General features: G+C 38.1%; 1 protein-coding gene across 1 annotated transcript; it reads right to left on the bottom strand.

The window, feature by feature from the left end:
* Positions 1-15,721: 15,721 nt before the first annotated feature.
* Positions 15,722-19,120, bottom strand: s100a1 (S100 calcium binding protein A1). The gene is made up of 3 exons (XM_047599823.1): positions 18,995-19,120; positions 17,544-17,693; positions 15,722-16,099 (listed from the first exon to the last, which is right to left on the bottom strand). Exons 2-3 carry the CDS (start codon positions 17,682-17,684, stop codon positions 15,917-15,919), a joined length of 324 nt encoding a protein of 107 aa, XP_047455779.1. The 5' UTR covers positions 17,685-17,693; positions 18,995-19,120; the 3' UTR covers positions 15,722-15,916.
* Between the last annotated feature and the right edge of the window lie 586 nt (positions 19,121-19,706).

The raw sequence follows: 19,706 nt of genomic DNA, 5'->3' as shown, positions 1-19,706 counted from the left end.
GAAAGATAGTAATTAAATCACAAAGATAATGAATTTCATATAGACAATTCTTTAAAAATGTTCTTCCCCTAAATGTTCCCCTAAGGGCAATTTGGTTACAGGATAACAGCCAGGTGCACAACATCAAAAAAGAAACCTTTTTGGCTGGTTCTAAAAGTGTGTCAACGTCCAAAATGTTTACTGTGACAAAAAGTTTTTGTCCATGTATCTAATTTCTTCATTCGTGACAACTGAATGAAAGCATTTTATTTTTAAGTATCATCAGAACTCATCTGTTTAACTTATGCCAAGGCTTAAAGTTGGCAAGGTTTTGAGTAGTCTACCTTACCCGCCTCAGCTCCGCTGATGCTTCACCTCTTTGCCCACTTTTGAATAAGCTGAAGTTAGGCAGAGTTGGTCACTGACAAGATGGCCACGGCCAAGGCCAAGTATCTTGAGAACGAAAAATTGGTCTTCAGGAAACCTATGGCTGACCTATGGCTTTTAAGTAGCCTTCATCTCCAACAAAAGTTGAAAAGAGAACTTTCACTCTACAGACCCAAGCCTTGCAGTCAGAAATGAGGAGCTGAAAATGTGGGTTTAGTAGGGTTAGTTGTACATATTTTTAAGGAAACTACAAAGTATTGTTTTAGAGCACTGGGGCAAAAATAAAATTCACATTTCATGAGGGGGGTTTTATTATGTTCGAGTTGATGTTTAAGCCTTTGTTAAGTCTTAGCGTTGTTTGTAATTTTTCAAACAATATAATGCGTATGCTTTCCATGTTAATTAGAAACAACTAGAATTACTAATGTGCATGTGTGCTCCACGAGGTTCAGAGGCAGAGTCAGGGAAGTTCATTCATCTACACACTTACTGGTTAGAGTGTTACTGGTGTATGCTCACAAGTTGTACAGCTACAGGCAAACTTTACAAACAAGTGTTATACTTCTGAAAAGCTTTCCCCGGCTATTTTATTAGTTTGTAATCAGGCTATACACCCACTGACACACACATTATTCACTCTGCCATGACACAAAGAAGCACTACCTGCACGCTTCCTTTTGAGCAACTCTTAGTGATACACTTCTGACACTTTAAGTATAGTCTTTCCTTCGGTGTCTTCTTCTTATTACTCCACAGTTCAACAGTGTTGCATTGTCTGGACTCAGTGTGACAGTTTGATGAGCCATTAGTCAATATAATTTATCTGTGTGTTCACCCTGCCTGCAGACTCTCTGTCTCCTGTGGGGCGGCGTGCTTTTGCTCTAACTGCTGCAAGGGCCAAGGCCCGAGGTTCGTCATGCACACACACACACACACACACACACACTCATATGCATGCATAAAGATGGAGTCACACACTACTGACGTAAAATATATATTACCGTGTTTGCCAAGCATGACTTGGCATCACAAAGGACAGAGTTTTCAAGTACTAAAAGTTCAAAGATTATGTAAAGTGATGAGCTGGCAGGTCAATCCATCCTCTTTGTGTTTCACCTTTTTTGATTTATGCTTTCCATATCTACAATATACAGTATTCTCTTTATCTGTTGTTTCTGTGTTAATCTAATGCACCAAACAAAAGATCTTGGAGATCTTAGAAACTCTCATAATAATATACAGTAATATCAAACAGTCATGTTTCTGAATAATTTTATGTTGAACATTTCTTCTTACCACAATTCCCTTTCATCTAAAGTCCAGGAAACCTCTGAATGTTTCATATTTACAGTGTTTTAAGGTGGATTCCTCTGTTGGACAATTATGCGTGCATTGAAGAGAAATAAATAAGGGAGTTGCCAAATGGGGCTTAACCCAAAGATAAGAAGCATGTTGTTTGTGCTAGTTACATTTAGGATTAGGCCTAACCTTTCTGAAAAAGGTTAATAGTCATCAACACAATACTCACTCTGTAAAGCTCACAGTGCACATTCTTCTACAGGTACTGCCTTTCTTTTTTGTACACCACCTGCTGTAGAGTTAAACAGAACATCATCAGCATCTTGTGTTTTCAAAGTTTCGCCTCTCATAGGTCTCACTCAGCCTGTGTTGTAATCAGTCAGTTGCTCAACAGCTGAACCTGTTGTAGAGAAGAGAGGAAACACTGAAGGGAGAGGCGAGGGGCTTTCTGTCTGGGTGGCGGGCAAACTTCCAGCTCGATAAGAAAGGTGAGAGGTAAACATTGACCTGAGTCCTATCACTGCTTGTCCAAGTCCATCTTTCACTGGACAAACTATGCAAACAGCAGGGATGCACTGATAACTCTCTTTCACTCCGAGCAGTAAACTTTAAGTATCGTCTGATAAAGAAGGACTGTGCCCCAGGTGTAACAATTTCTACCTTCTTTTAAGGCTTTTTAAGCCAAAATAATTTAAATTTTTTCTTGTAAACGGTCGGTGGGTGAAAAAACTTTATTGTTTGATTTTAGCAAAACACAGACTGCCTCAGCTGTTATAGCCAATGTTTTATTTTTACTTCTCTCTCAAATTAATGTTTCTGCTGAACTGAATTTGTCTTTGCCAAGTATGTATCAGCTGCAAGCCACACTATCTGGGTGTCTTAATCAATCGGTTCAGGAGAACTCTGGTTTTATTTGGAGCAACGTGTTTACGTGCACTTAGGTTGTCCAGCTACAGTCCAATTAAGGCTATAATTCATTTTTTTTCACATGCATGTAAACAGAACCGACTGAGTTTGTGGCCTAGAGAGATGAACGATTTCACAAGAAGTTTCACAAGAAGTTAGTTAATAACTTTTATTGTATTTCTTTTTCTGGTAATTGAAACTTCCAAATCAGCACTGGGCTTATCACCAAGTTGTCTATAAGGACATGGTGGACAGGATGAGCTCAATGGTCACCATTTGGGCAGTAATGATCAAAGTCATCACTGCTGTGGACCACATCTTAATGTGCAAGAAACTGACTTCAGATCTGTATGCTCCATGAAGTGTCTAAATGAAGGAATGAACTATGTCGAAAGACAAAATGTGCTAGGTTTTGCTTCTTCCTTAGGCACTAATGAATCACTTATATTTTAGGCAGTGAAATCATTTAGAAAGTGAAATATATTTTAGAAATGAATCATTTATTTTAGATCAGCAAAGCTTGTGACTTTGCCACTGGAGAACAATGTGCTCAACTAATCATATAAACACAGTCAGTGCGGGTTTTGACCATGTCCACTAACAATGCCAATAACAATCAAGTATTTTTAGCCACTCTTGCGGTGGGGCTGACAACATACAGTTGTGTTTAGTCCAGTCATTCATTCTGTGAAAAAGCAGGTGTCACACAGGTGGCCGAAGGTAGCAATGTTGTACATGCTGGTTACAGTGCATTTCTCTCTGAAAATCTGAGTGAAATGGGTCGTTCCAGAATGCTCAGTGCACTTTGATTAAGAGGCTGATTAAACCAGAAAACATATGAAGTGTAGAAAATGATAGCCCACTCAAATAAAAATAGGAAAGCTGTATAGGAACTTTCCAGTTTATACATCAAATGTAGGACTTTGTAAAGAAAACTGCAGACACTGCTATTTTTTGAGCAGCCTAATATTCCCCTTTCTTCACTTTCTGTAAAGTAAGAACAAATTAAATATATGTATATGTATATTTAAAAAACACATAACTAAAAGGATTACATTTAAAAATCTTCTGAGGTCTATATTGCACCAATAAGAAAATCACCCATTTACTGAAATGTTTATATATGAGTAAGGCTAATATTTGGTACACATTCATTGTCCCTTGAAGGGGAATCTCAATAACCGATGGGCTGTGAATAAGGCAATTCTTAATGAGTAGCTTTAGTCAAGCTTCACAAATCAGCTAGCAGACTTCCATTTCAGTGTATATGAAATACCAGCAACATCACATAAAGAATGTTCTTCAAGAATATTCTTTCAACAGGTGTAACTTATGGCCCCAGTGAAAAGAAAAGAGGGAGGAGGCAAGCAAACGAAAAAGAAAGACTGAAGCAGTAAAACCACAGAAGAACGTTTTACTTCAAACAAGAGCGGTGAGGCAATACAAAACGACCCAATCTGTCTGTTAATGGGTAACTGGATCAGCACACACTCGGCCCTGGCCCTTCTACATAAGCTTAATACAAACCTGTAAGCAAACAGATGAATGTGCACATAAAAATACATTTGTACACAACTATATCACCAGAAGAGTAAAACTGCCACTGCACTATATTCTTTGCCAATTATGTAGCTTCACGATGTAGCTTGCAAATGAAAGGTGGATACAACTGTTGTATCTAAGGTTCGGTTAACGTTGCATAAATAACTACTGTATAATTATAGTAGACATCCAGTCAGAGATATAACGAAGTACAACTACTTCACTACTGTACTTGAGTACTGAATGCTGTATCTATACTCTACCAGAGTATTATTTTTTTGTCCTACTTCTACTTTTTGTCACACCGTGGTGAGGGTGTCTTGTCTTGGGGTTGTTTTGTCCTGTCATTTCCTGTTTTATTTTGAAAAGTAACTCTCCTCTTGTTTCAGGTCACTTGCCCTTCCTCATGTGTCACCAGTCTGATTGTCTTCCCTGATTCCTGATTGTGTCCACCTGTCCCCTATTTCCCTCCATGTGTTTAAGTAGTCTGTGTTCCCCTTGTCTCGTGCCAGAGTGTTATCGTCTTCTACCTGTTCTCGTGCCTTGCTTCATGTCTTCAACCAAAGAAGTTTCAAGTAAGCCTGTGAATCCTCTCGAAGAGAGAGTTTTTGTTTGCTTAGTCTTTTCTTCGTTAAATCCTTAGTCCTGAGGTTTTCCTCCATTCGGAGTGTTTTGTGTTATTTTTTGATTTGTTACTTTGTTTTGAGTTTCCTCCTTCTGGAGAGTTTTTTGTTTTCACTGGTCAGATTAGCGTCTAGTTTTTTTTGTGGCCATTTGTTTGTCCCTCTGTGAGGGATCTCTGAGGAATCCAAATAAAGCCTTTTTGTCATCTCTGCATTCTGAGTCCTGAGTCCTGCTTTGAGTCTCGGCCTGACACTTTTACTTCACCACATATTTTCGATGAGTTTAATACTTTTACACAGATGCATTTTTTTATGTGCTGCATCGTTACAATTGACCTTTCGTGAAACCCTGCTCCTTGTAAACAAGGTCTGTCAAACTGACTGCCAACCTCCGACAAGCTAAATGGGGAAGCGGTGTGATCAGACACTTCGTACTCCAAGAGTTTGAGTTTGCCTCGGGGAGTCGTGTTCTTCCCGAAGCCCACACAATAGGAGCGGTGCCTTAAGTGGATCAAATAGTGTGGAAGGCCCCACTGCCAGTTAAAGCTCAAGAAAATAAACAAGCATACTTGCAAGGTAAGACTAGAATGACCTAAAGCCATAGTGATGGCTAGCTAGTTAAAATTAATTGAGCAAGACTATATGAGCAAGTTGCTCGTATTTATGAATGTAAGTCTAAGTTATGGTTACTATTGGCGAATATATTAGTGCCTAAGTAACATAGGTTAACTTAATGTTAGCTATCTAGCTAGCAAGTTCACATTAACTAGCTAACTTATAAATACTGGGTCTCAATGCTGGGAGCTCTCTGATGTTACATTTCATCAGTTTACATCAAAGTTGAACATAGCGTCAGAGCAGGCAATTTAAACTTATATTGTTTTCATCTTTCATGCAGCATTTTGTGAATGGACAGCCTACTCCTGAGGCTAATGGCTGTTCATGCATATGTACTCTATCTTGTACTTTCCTGCCCTCGTACTGCTGCTACATCCAAAGGAATTCTGAGTGTCCTTTAGGCTTAACACTGGAAATAATGTAAACAAGTATATTACAATAATAAATTCATATAATAACTACATAACATTATACTTGTATTTTCACATTTAGTACTTGAGTAGTAAACAATTAAAATACTACTTGCAATACTTCAGTACAGAAAATGCTGAATACTTTAGTATTTCCACTTAAGTGTGGTGCTTAAGGAACATTTCAACTTCTACTCAAGTCACTTTTTTGACAGAGTACTTGTACTTTTAATCAAGTCTGGGTCTTTTTTTTTGTTTTATACAGGTATGACGATGATTAAAGTCGGATGCTCTGCTGGTTTACTGTGACCCAACAACTACCCCATTGCTCACATTTCTACTTGATGGAAAATAAAGTACTTGTCCCCATAATCCAGGTTGAACACAATTGAACAAATTTAAATATCTGTGTGGGCAACTTTGCATGGGCAACTCTGGTAGTGGGGGCTGATACAACAGGAAAACTATTGGACAGTAGTGATCAAAGTCATCACTGCAAAAAGAGTGAACCATGAAAAATACAGGAAATTCCCTCAGTGGGAAACAGTCATCATAAACACACATGTACTTTCCCTACTGTTATAATTTAATATATCCACTATGAAAAGCGTCTAGAAATACCTCTGGGATAAAATAGAGAATTTCTTTGAAACAGGGTTCTTAATTTACAGAGGGATTTGTGTGCAACTGTTAAATTTTAATTAATCCTTAAGGAACAAAAAGTAGTAATTGAACTTTTTTTTAGACCATTGTGATGATATTGTGAGTAGTGGTACACTTAGTTAAATTTATCCTTAATTACTCTAGAAATATCTATATCTGACCTGTCCAGGGTGTACCCCACCTCTCACCCCATCAGGGCTGCCATTCCCGCAACCCTCTACAGCACAAGTAGTTATAGAGGATGAGATATCTACATCTATGAAGAAAATGATCTGTCCTTTGTTTTTTATATTATTATATATTTTATATTGTTTTATATTGCACATTTATTTTTTTTTATTTGCTGATTGAGTCTTCATTAGGATTGCAATATGCGACAGTCTTATTTGTGCTTACTTATCTGGGTTTCAGTGGATTTGGGGTTTATGTGTGTCTATTGTTTACAATACTGGTACAAGACACGGTTGGCTTCACATATACAACTCCTTTAACACGGTTTTATTTCATAGTCATTGCAGAGTACACACACTCACGTATGCATGTGCAAACACTGTCCACCAACCAAACATGAAGTCAGGATATTGAATTCCTCTTCGACTCAAACTGTTAATAAGGCAGCATGTTTCCTGTAAATCGCAGTTCAAAACTCATCAGCTACCTGCTAATATGTGGCACCACAATGTTTGGCTTGAACTGCAAAGAAAGGCAACTTTTTTGATAAGTTTAAAGACAACTGGTGGCACTGGTTTGTGAATGTGTGTGTACTTGTATGAACGAATGGGAATATGTGTCACTGTGCCTATAATGTGCTTTGAGTACCAGTAGGTAAAACAGCACTATAAAAAATCAAGGCCATTTACCATTCACATTTACAACTGAAGAAATCAACTGAAAAACAGCAAAGGGCCAAATGGATCTTCACTTAAAATGTGACAATCATTATTTTTATTACTTTTATTGACAACGTACCTACATTAGTATGGAAAAACATATAATTTGATTTTATAAATTTCCAAGTCTGGAAAAGTATGGAAACTGAAAACTATTGCATGGAACAAAATTCATGTTTCCAAGACTGTTGCCTCTGTTCAATTTTTGAAAACATAAAATTCAGAATGACTAAAAAATAAATTGGTCTGGTTTTTTAAGGTGCTTCACAGCACAGCTAAAATGTTTGTGTGAGAGCACATTGTAAGTTACACATCCAAAACAGATTGACAAGTTGAATGCCCAGCCCTCTGCTCTTATCCTCCTCCTACCCATTTTAAGACCAGCCCAGGTGTCATCCAGTTTCCCTACTGTTTCGACACACAGGTGATGACCACACACTGTTCGAACCTCGTGAGAAAGCAATTCTAAATGTCTTTTATTATTGCTATTATTTATTAATTTATTTTGTATTTAATTTAATCTAGTCACTAGTTAAAAAGTATTTGAATATGTATTTGAAGTTTAAGAATGGCAGTTAGGCTAAGTCTTTTTTAACATCTGGTAGTTCACATGTTCATGTGTACTCTGTGTGCGTTTGTGCTGTGTTGTATAGGTGCTAGTGAAACTGGTGAATGTTGAAGGGAGAAAATGTGAGATAGGTTAAAAAAAACAAAAACAAAAAAAACAACAAGTGAATACATGAGATAAATAACAACTGCATGAAAGAGAGACAAAAACAATAAAGAAAGAACATTGCTAATTTGTGAAAGATATAGTGGTAATAGTATAATAATAGTGTAATAATAATGGATATATATGGTATAATGCATATTAATGATGGATGATTGACAGACTGTCAGAGAAGTCCCAAAATACATTTTACATGTATACAATTTAGGAGATATTATAAAATCTATGGAACACATGTAGTTCAATATAAAGGTTTACAGAGTTAATTGCATTTAGAATAACAAAACTAAGCCATACGTCTTAATACAAGCAGTGCGCTGGTTAATAAAAAAAACATGTGATTTTGTTTTCTTTGTTGGATTTTTTGTACTACCAAGATTGTTGAAGAGAAGAAAATAAAGTCAATTTTATGAAGCACGTTTTCCTGGAACACTTAAAGTCAGCCCTCTGAGAACAACCAGTCATCATAAAGTCTGTGTCTCCATCTGCTGGGGAGTCACTGTAATCTGGAGAGCTCTGTCATACAGTATAACATAAAATAACTTCAGGTATTGAAGTTACAATGCTATGCTTAGTAATTATGTTTCTGTTGGATATTGTAAAGAGCAAACTTTCAGTGAGTGCAAGAAAGAACTAAAATAAACTGCTAGAATCCTACATTTAAAATATGATTTCTACATTTGGATTGAAGCCAAACTATACATGGTTTTAATGAATCCCATGTCTGACTTCAAATTAAATTACAGAGTGGATTCAGATTTTGTTGAAAATTTATATAAAAAGTTAATGTTTGCATTGTTTGCCACTTTTTTCTTTCCTTTGGGCGTGAACTTCTCACTCAGCCGTACCCTTTCTTTAGCCCTCACCTCACTTTTTCTGGCTCTTTTTTCTGTTCTTTGTATCTTTGTTTTCTTTCTATGTGATATGACATTTTATATACCGCATGTTACCTACAGTATATATTTTTACTTTTCTTTTTTCCTGGCAAGATAGTCAGTTTGCATGTTCTCCCTGTATCTGCATGAGTTTTCTCCAGGTACTCCCATTTCCTCCCACCTTCAAACATATGCTCGTTAGGCTGATTGGTGACCCTGAATTGACCCTAGGTGTGAGTGTGAATGGTCGTGTTAGCCCTGCGGCAGACTGGAGACCTGTCCAGGGTGTACCTGCGTCTTGCCCAATGACAGCTGGGACAGGCCCCTGTGACCCTAGTGAGGATAAGTGGTAGTAGAAGATGACATGAAAGTTTGACAGGAAGTTTTTCAACTTTGCAGTTACATTTCCTCACCTACTGTATTCCACATAATGGATTAAATATATGTGGCACAGGAGTTCTAGATGTTTTTCTTCTGTTTGCATCAGTTAATTAACCAGTTAATTTTAAAAGAGTAATTTAATGTCTCAAATGTTAGCACATCCAAGCCATCATCCCTCCTGATGTTACACAAAATATCTCTTTTTAGGTAATGGCATCTGTTCTTCCACAAGCTAAATAAAAATGTATCTAGTTTCTTAGAAACTGCTGCAGGCATTTCTAGTGCTAGAGACAAATATACCATTCTTGATATACCTTCAGCTTTAGATAACAGTGTGTGACCATATAAGGATAGATCCCTCATTAACCACATATTCAATTTTCTTTGTTCAATTACTGGTTTATCTCTGAGCACCTGTTTACATTTTTCTTAAGCACTACACTCAGGTATGTCACAGTTTGCTTAATCACTCAATTCTACCAGACCACATTATTTAAGGGCAATGTGATTTATTGAGGTTCACTGTCAATCCAAAAACCTCAGAAAAGTCCCTGATGAACCACACAGCTGTGTCCAGTTAGTTTAGATTGAACAGAAAAAATTGTTGTATCATCCGCTAATTGAGCCAATTTGAATTATCTACTTAAAGCCCTTATACCCTGAAAGTTGCTTCTTTTAATATGTGTTGCATGTCCCGTGTGAGCAGCAAAAACAAAAAAGGAATTAGTGGGCATTCATATCTAATTCCACAACTAATATTAAATCTAGGTGTTGTACCATGTGTTACCTTAATTGTGCAATTTCTTCCTTTATAAAGTGTTTGAATTGCACTCAGACACCTATTTCCAAATCCAAAGCACTGAATAACTTTAAAAATAAACTGTATCAAATGCTTTCAACAAAATCAACAAAAATGGAATAAGACTTTCATCTGGTATAAATTCATTATAATCTATCATTTCTAATTACAATATTATTTACAATGTTCCTTCCTGGCATAAACCCAGATTGTTCAACATCACTAACTTTCTTATTTCATATTTCATGAATTCCCAGTATAGTTCAAAATTCTTTAGTTTGCTTGCTTGTCTCCAGTATTTGTCAATGATTTTTTTTTCTTGCCTTTACAAATTTTTTAGAGTTTTTTAGAGTTTGGTTATTTTCCAGTAATCTCTATTCAACTTTTGCCTATTGGTTCCAAGGTGGAATTGAATTGTGTTACAAGTTAAAGTTAAGTGTTTAATTAAATAATAAGAGTGCTCTTGCACAAGGAAATATAACAAAAGGAGGTCACACAGGGCTGACAATAACCAATACACAAAACTAGGTTTAAAAGGATATTATTCAGTCACCAATCAGCCTAACGAGCATGTCTTTGGAGGTAGGAGGAAGCCGGAGTACCCGGAGAAAACCCACGCAAACACAGGGAGAGCATGCAGAAAGTATCAGCCATTGATCTACTTTATTTTCTATTGTTGACAAAATTATATTATTGATATAGTTTACAGTTGGAAGCACATATACTGCACATATACTACAAAATAACAAGATTGGTTGATATCTGCCAACAGAATGATCCATCTGCCATCTTTATCTATCTAGCATATTTTATAATTTTCCTACCAAATTTCCCTTGTAGGATGGCGACCCCTGCTGAGCGATTGCTGCCATAAGAAAACCACACATTTCTTCCCCATTGACTTCTCCAGTGTGAAACATCTACGCATCTACTACTCTACACAGAAAAATGGGTGTCTTGGATTAGATAAAAATCTGCACCTTTATTTTGCAAAAATAAAAATAAGCACTTCCTTTTCACCTCATTCTTAATACGCCTGATGTTGGCAGAAAAAACTAAATTGTCATAAACTTACTTAAAGTTAAACAGTCGCACACCCTCACCAGCACCTTCTCAAAAACCTCTCTGGGTTGAGAGCAGAGATCAGACCATATTCAAATGTAACTGAAAAATTGACCCCTCTTCATTCAGTGCTCCATCATTATGTTCTTGGCTGTGACTCTTTTACCATTGAGATATGCATGTGCTCCTCTGAAGCCAGCTTTCTTTCCCTCTTTCCTGGCCTGACCTGTTAATGGTTGTTTTTTGTCTGATTTGTTGTTATTTTTTCTGTGCCTTGAACCAATCAAAATGTTTTTTGGAGCATTTTTGTCTTTTTGTGTTGTTTTTATTTTGTTTTCCTCTGGACTTTTTGTTTTTTGTCTGTGTTGTTGGTTGTTGGCTGTGGAGTTCTGAGAAGTTGCCGTTGTCTTTGGTGGTGTGTTCCTGCTATCAACTGCTAGTGTTGTCCGTGTCCCCTGAGCTGCCCGGAGTGAGGCCTAAGTGCGTTGGATGCCAGGCTGCGATTCCCGCTAAACCTCCTAAGTGGTCCTGGGGATGCCAAGCTGGAGTTGGCGGAGGAGCAGAGAAGGAGCTTCAGGTCAGCGGTGCCATCTGTCCTCGGGGGGATCGTGAGATCTTCGGCAGCAGGATCAATGGAATGTGTGCGCTTGATGGGACCTACAGGGAGTGTGTCATGAGAAGTTCTTTGAATATCTAGTTCATAGGACCACAGTACATCTGTGCCCAGATTCAGACTCCACGGGCGGACATGCTCCGTTTGAATTTACATCCCTCCCTCACAAGTACAAGTACAAGGAGACATCATTCGACACGATGTTACTGTTGCTATGCAACTGGTCAAATGGCCAAACGCCTCAGACACTGTTTTTGCCAACTTACATATAGGCCTAATGCTAATTCTGTAAATGTTTTGATTACATTGCTTATTTTTCTTTAATTTGATCTCATTTGTTTTTATCTTTCTTGTGTTTTTTGCATTGATTACTTTTATGTGCAATGAAGTTACTGTGACAAAATTATTTCCCTCGTAGATCATTAAAGTCTGTCTAAGTCTAAGTCTAAAATAACATGAACATCTAAAATTTGATGTTTTATTTTATTGTTTCCCCCACAAATCTTTGGGGATCTTTAAATTACACAAAATAATTGTGGTAAAGTAAAAGCCTTTTTTGGTCAGGCAATAACTCTACCAACAAAGTCAATGATCATGATGATCTGTTCATATGTCATGCATCAACATATTCTTGACAAACAGTAGAGAGACTAGAGGAGGAGAGGCCAGAGGAGGTAAAGGAGGAGAGGCTGGAAATTCACAGAGGTGCAGCTTACTCCCTGGACGCAGTCTACCTGAGGCTGCAGTCCACTGCTCCAACTTTACACACCACTGTGTGACGAATAGATGGGTCAAATGCAGAGAAAGAATTTCCCCATGAGGAACAACAAGTGGACACTAATCTGCTTGTTCAAAGCTTCAAATGTTACCTCATTTATATCCCCAGGCTATTCTTTGAAGTTGTCTCCTTGTCTTCATTCATTGCTTTTATAACATTGCAGAATACATTAAATTATTGCATTCTCCTTATATATTCAGATATGAATAAAAAATGTTGATTACTGTTTTTTTCTGACTATGATCATTTGCTTGATTGATCAGCTACATGACACAAAATAATGTTTGCAAATGCAAACAAGCATCAACTTTCAGGAGTGCTGCCTTGGAGAACTTTTGTATCCCCACCATTGTCAAAATACAACCTACTCTCTTGTAATAGGTACAGTCTGAGTACCTTATGCAGCTCTGCTTTCAAGAAACCAAACTATTGCGTCGGTCTTTCTTGAATGTCAGATGGCTTTTAGGTGCCATTTCAACACTTGAGGGCACTGTTGTGTGCGTATATAGCAGCCCCTTACCTGCCCACTGACTTTCTGTTAGGTTTTGCCTTTTTTTATATTTAACAGTGTCTATGACACCAGAGTTTGTGTTTCTGAAATTCTACAGGGAAGTATAAATTCCAAGATTGATCGAACTCCTGAAAGAGTAACGGTCTTCTTTCAATTTATGTTTGAACAGTAGTTTTCAGTTGAGCATTAATAAAACTAACCAGAACAAAATAGAATATGAAACCAAAGAAATGTAGCAACACTTGATAAAATGGTGTCTATGCAACAGTGACTGGCACGCCTTAAATACTGTATTCTGAAGTTTTCCGCAGAAGAAGAGAAATATAGAATGTCCCCTTTCTTTGTGTTCCTTTTGTCAACTTCAGTGAGGATTAGTGGGGGAAGTTTAGGACTTTTTTCTAGTGCAGGTGTTGTTCTATAAAACCTTCTCAAATGTTCTCACAGCTTGTAATTTTCAAGAATGCATCAGGTCACTTGACAAAGCTCAATATCTTGCAAGTTCTGCAAATTGCTAGTTCAGGATAATTCATAAGAACTTCATTGAAAGGACAGTTGCGTTTGCAGCCTTCTCTGCTTCCTCCTTGTGGTAGAAATGCACATGTTGTCGATAAAGTACACAGCTCTGTCCATCATAACACTAAACCATGCACTTTGGAGGGGTATCTTGATAAATAGTGGTCAGGCATGGTGTTCTTCCATAATGGAGCTTTGTGACAGCAAGAACCTGTATAGATTTTCTCCAGACTGTATTGTGAACAGTCTGAGGGCTGCGTTTCTTACACGCTTCATGGCCCAGCTTGTGTAAATGAAGACAGAGATAGTAACCATGTGTGGAAGGTTGCAGGCCCTCGGATGATCTGTCTATGTAAATGCTTTTGATTAAAATATCTTCATTTCTCTTTCACTCAAGAAAAAAAACCCACTATATTCAGTCTGCAACCACTCTGAGTCACTGAGACAAATATAACTGAAAACACTGTCCTTTGCTTTAGTCAAACACAACCCTGGACTGTTGGCATTATATGCACATTAAGTAATCTGTCAAATGATAAGCACTTCTGAAAATAAATTGGTAATTAATCCAGAAAGCTTTTAGTAACTGTAAATAAGACTGAAGACAAAGTGAAACAAAGATTTCTACAAATCCTTCCATATTTCCATTTCACAGGAACTGTGAAAAAGGCATAGTCAAATTTAAGATATATCTGGGTCAAGTGATCTGCAAACTATTTGAATAACTACATCAAAATATTTTTCCTAATTGACTCACTGAATGTCATTTTATGTGTGGCTTTACAGTCTTCTTACTTTGACATGAACAGTCATAACATGTCTGATGAAAGAAAGCTTTCATCCATGAGCCTCTGAATGAGGAGCCCAGTATTGGGTTCAGAGGAAGGAATGATCAGAATCAACAGACTGGCATAATTTACTACCATTACAGACACTGGATGGTGCACAACTGTGCTCTTGCGCTTCTACTTCTTGTATTCTGCATTTTAATGATATTTATTTAAATCACTACAAATTCTGCATCATGGTCTAAACCAGGCATGTCAAACTCAGTTTGGCTCTGGGGCCGGATCCAGACTTTCTGTTCTCAAGTGGGCCGGATCAGCAAAAGAATGTCAACTCCAAATATTTAGCTTTGTTTTTCAGTACTATGCTTTATCATTCAGCCTACATTTGTAGCCTACCCTACATATTATAATCACGGATGACAAGGGATCTTTTCTAAGCACAACACATTTATTCAAAAACAATGGGAAAAAAATGATTTTTCATGTTTGGCCGTGAATGTGCTAACAACTGGTTTATTTTAACAGTTGAGTGAATGCAGTTTTACACCTGAACCAACTCACCACACTAAACAAACTCAAGTGGGAGCTATAAAAAAAATATTTTCGCCTTAATTGTCATACTGCTTTGAAATAAATGAAAAAAGAAATACAAAATAAAATAAAATAAATAAATAAAAAAGTTATAGCAGTGCATGGGCAATAGGATTAGACTACATCAGATCAAACTACTATGCTGGGCCTACTGAAGTTGAGAATATACTGCACAATATTAATTGTCTTTAATATGACATATTTGTCTTTATGATGAGTGGCGCCGAATATTAAACTCTTTGAACACTGCAACTTGCTGATTACATACCAAGCACACTGGTTTTGCATTCACTTCTGTGAATAAATACTTCTCGGTCCATTTCTCCTGGAAAACTCTGCACTCCGTGTCCACTCTTCTTTTTTTTTGACAGTGCCATTTTGGGAAGGGTGTGCTGACCGATAACTTGTTTAGTAGTGGTGATTGGTGAAGCAAGATTGCCGGTTTATTTTTACTTGGACACATCACGTTGCGAATGTTTATTTCCTGTGACTAACTCGTGTCAGTGCCGCATGCTTGACGTGAGCGCTTTTACACATTTACTGCCCTCTAGCGGCCGGAGGGAGCATTTGGTTTGTATTTATTTAAAAAAATCACAACTAATAGAAATTAGCTAGAGACTCGCTTCTTTTTTTGACATACTCAGAAATTTATGCCGGGCCGGATTAAATGACCCAACGGGCCGGGTCCGGCCCGCGGGCCGTATGTTTGACATGCCTGGTCTAAACATTAGAAAATGTTTCACCTCAAACACTGGAAGCATTCTTGTGGGGACATTACATCTTTATTAAGGTGGAGGACATCTGAGGACAAAAGAATAAACATGATATATCTTTTTTTTTTTTCCAACATTACAAACTGTAGTTATTAATGAGGGATTTAAATGTTTGCGTACATAGCCCAAATCCTCTTTTACTATTTAGATTATGGAGTTGTAATTGAACGTCAAATGACAGACTTTCATTCTTTATTACTTCCAGAGTCCCCCCTGTCATTATTCTTTTCAAAGTCCACAAAGAATTCATTGCAGGCAACAGTCAGTGCAGCCACCAGGACAACAAACTCTTGGAAGTCCACCTGACCGTCCTTGTTTTCATCCAAGTCATTCATAATTTTCTCGACCACAGTAGACTCATTGGGACCCTAAAAGAAAAACAGGAAAATTTAATGGGAAGCAGCAAGACATTTAAACTTAATGAAACTACTTATACAAGAAGATTTTAATTCTCAAGTGTCAAATAATGAAGTCATTACTTAGGTTCAGGGACAAGATCAATTCTCATGTCATTCCATTTCCCATGCTTACGTATTAAAAAGGTGTGTCCGATCCCTCTTTTGTTTTTCCTCAGTTCACAGACCGCACCCACATCCCTTTCATTACAAGAATTAGAGACTAGGAGCCAGAGAAATTAAATGTGCCCCCTTCCACGTCTTGCTACTTTCACATCCAAAGACTGCTTCAACCTTACCATCCAATAGTCCAATAGACCTACTGGCAACAACTGAGGTGTGGTCTTTGTTGGAGAAAATTAAAGAATGAACTAAATTGCCTACTCACAGTACACATAATATGCTGACTTTGAGTGATACCATCAGGGTAATGAATGGAGCACTTCATGGGTACCTGTGGCAGAATTAGTTGGTATGGATGATGCCTTTCATCTACCTGCTGCAGTGAGCTCACTCTCACCTGGATGGTGGGGAGGGCACTGTGAGGATTCTTTGATTTCTCCAGTGCTTTTAACATTTTTCAGCCCTTTCTGATGCGTGAGAAGCTGCTCAGGATGGATATCCTCCACTATCTCCTCGATTGTTGATTACTTGTTTGACAGGCCTCAGTTTGTGCGACTGGGGGACTCCCTGTCAGATACTGTTGTGGGGGTATCACAGGGGACTGTCCTATGTCCTATGTCCTTTTCTGTTGAATTCTTTCACCTCGGATTTCCACCTGCAGAAGTCCTCTGATGACTCTGCAGTGGTAGGGTGTGTTAGAGATGGACAGATGGAGTATAGGACACAGATCACAGACTTTGTGGAGTGGTCCCAGGCAATTCACCTACTCCTGAATGTGGACAAAACCAAGGAGTCGTTCATTGACTTCAGGAGGAAGAGGACACCAGTGGAGTCCATCACCATCCAGGGCCTGTAGGTGGAAGCAGTAGACCGCTACAAGTACCTGGGAGTCCATATAAACAATAGACTGGACTGGAGGGACAACAGTCATGCTGTGTCACACTCACACCTATGGCCACTTTAAAATCACTAATGAACAAGTATGCATGTCTTTGGATGGTGAAAAGAAACCCATGCAGACACAGGGAGAACATGCAAACTTCATCCAGAAAGACCCCAGTCGATCGATGGATTCAAACATAGAACACTCTTGCTGTGAGCTATCAGTGCTAACCACCACCACTGTGCCGCCCACCTGACAACCACAACTTTTTTTTAATGTAAAGTTATTTTGATAATTAGTCTGTTGCGTCTAATGTTGGATTACATTGCGTTTTTAGTATTTTGTAAAGAATTTAGTTTTCTTTATGTGAAACCTGAGAAATTTTAATTTGGTCAGTCACTAGGTACTCACCGACAGGAAATCTGAGAGTTCATCCTTTAACAAATTCTTCAGCTCCTGTTTGTTAAGCTTGTACTTGTCCCCTTCTTTTCCAGAGTAACGGTAGAAGACTTTGATGAGGTCCTCCATAGCTCCTTGCAGATTGGCACTCATTTTGAAGTCCTGCACATAAGGCATGAAAGGATAAATTAAGATGGACACTTTTATTTTAATTCTACTACTGACAAGTTTAAGTCATGAGGGGTGTATGAAGATAAGGACTTCATAGAAAATGTTATATAGATTAAATATTTCCAGAAGGAGATTGGATTGAATGAAACTGAAGGTTCAAGTAAAACCAAAACTGGAAAAAGTGAAGACAATAGTACTTTAGCTTTGCGCGTGTCCTGAGCAACTATCAGTAGCTGCACACAACGTTAATCTCTCTCATTGGTTATGGCCGTTATTGTAAAACATGCTAAAAAGGTGGTTGCTCTAATTTCTTTTTCCCCACAAGCTCCAAACCATTGCTTGCGTAGTCTGCCTTGTTAGTGCACCCATAGTCAAGAACCATCCTCTCGGCATAAGTATTTTGCTGACTAAACTACTGTCGAGTTAAACATTCTTTCAGGACTGCAGGACAGGACTGTGACCAACAAGATTAAGCTATTGAAAAAGAATATACTACATGCTTCCTGATCTATTTGGGCTTAAATTTGGATAGATAGTATTATAGTGTATTTGATACTCAGTGACATAAAAAGCTGGCATGCTCACATTTCTTAGGCTACTTTGTGTGTGCGCCACAAATAAATGAAACCAAACTTTGTTGAGTCCTGATGTCTGTTCCAAAACTGGTCTTGAGGCCAGACAGAATGCACATGGAACACTGTCAAGAATGATGGGTTAAAACACTTTAATAGTCTAAACTTACACCTGCCCTTCAACATCAGACACCCGAGAAGCAGATACCAGGACCTGAGTCATTTCACCTCCCACCTCCATGAACTACTGGAGGACAAAGGACTGACCCCCTGCGGTGCAGCTCACACATAAAATAGATTTAGATGGTGGCCTCCATTACATTATATAAATGACCTGATGCACTGAAGCAGAGAATTAACTGTGGAAAGGTCGCTCGTATTTCATCCTTTAGATAGTTTGACAATTCTTTTTAGCCTATAGGAAGCACATCAATAATGCACAGCTACCTGTGTGTGAGAGAAAGTGTGAATAGCTACAGCCTTGGAGCGCGATATGGTGCATTACTTCCCAGACATATTCCCCTAATTATTCCTGATGATTGCAGTTAATCATTTACTCCCAGAGCGATCGGGGAGCTAATTAAAAGACTTTGAATGTCAAATGCAAAGCTGGTGTTAATTAACAGTGGCAGGGACTAAGGCAGTTTTTAGAAACAGACTGTAGCCACCAGTGCACATGAAAATAAGGAAATAATGTGAGGGAAGAAAGTAGGGACTCACCTGGACACTGCTCTGACAGTTGCTGTTGGAAGTGACTTCAGTTCAGCTCTCAGCTCGTTAGTTATGGGCTCCTCTCACCTGTGTGCAAATAAATCTGGATCAGATAGACTCCTCCCTCCCTGCTGCCCAGGTGAACCTCTAGGCCATGTAAGGGCACCACCTTGCTGTTAGAAGAACTACGTAGGTGTCAGTGAGCCTCCCTTTACATTTTATCACCTTATAAAGTTATGCCTCAGGGTTGGTTTGCAGAAACACAACTGGGATCATGTCAAATCAAAGCTCACATCATAACAACTACCGACAATTATAATTGCACTATTAGTCGTTTTTTTGTGATTTGTTTTAACGTGTGCGTCTGCATAAATAATCAAAATATTATATTTTCAAATAAAGAAAAAAAATATAAACACATCTGTGCGATTACTTATTTTTTTAAATTCCCCTTTATCTGTTGCCTGTGTCCTTGTTGTCTCAGAACTTAAATACTTGGCCTAAAATATAAGATTCAAATAAATAAACAAATGATCCAGTAAACTGGATGAAACACTTCTTTCTTTTCTCTCCCATATCTGCTTATCCCTGTGTATTGCATGTGTTCATTTCAGTAGTGTGACTAATGCTTTCCAGTGGTATCATTTGCAAGTATGAGTGATTATGCTGGGATGATGGTGCAACTTGAATAGCAATACAGGTCAAGTACAGGTTAGTCAGT

The sequence above is a fragment of the Mugil cephalus genome, chromosome 11 (assembly GCF_022458985.1).
Source record: "Mugil cephalus isolate CIBA_MC_2020 chromosome 11, CIBA_Mcephalus_1.1, whole genome shotgun sequence".
Taxonomy (NCBI): Eukaryota; Metazoa; Chordata; class Actinopteri; order Mugiliformes; family Mugilidae; genus Mugil; species Mugil cephalus.
Note: the sequence above shows the minus strand (reverse complement) of the source record. Positions and strands in the feature narration are given on the sequence as shown.

Bases quoted from the DNA above. Each gene is read 5' to 3' on its own strand.
- s100a1 (XM_047599823.1), bottom strand. From the start codon at position 17,684: ATGAGTGCCAATCTGCAAGGAGCTATGGAGGACCTCATCAAAGTCTTC. The intron at 16,100-17,543 runs GTGAGTACCTAG...TTTTTCTTTTAG, and splicing joins AACTCTCAGATTTCCTGTCG to GGTCCCAATGAGTCTACTGT.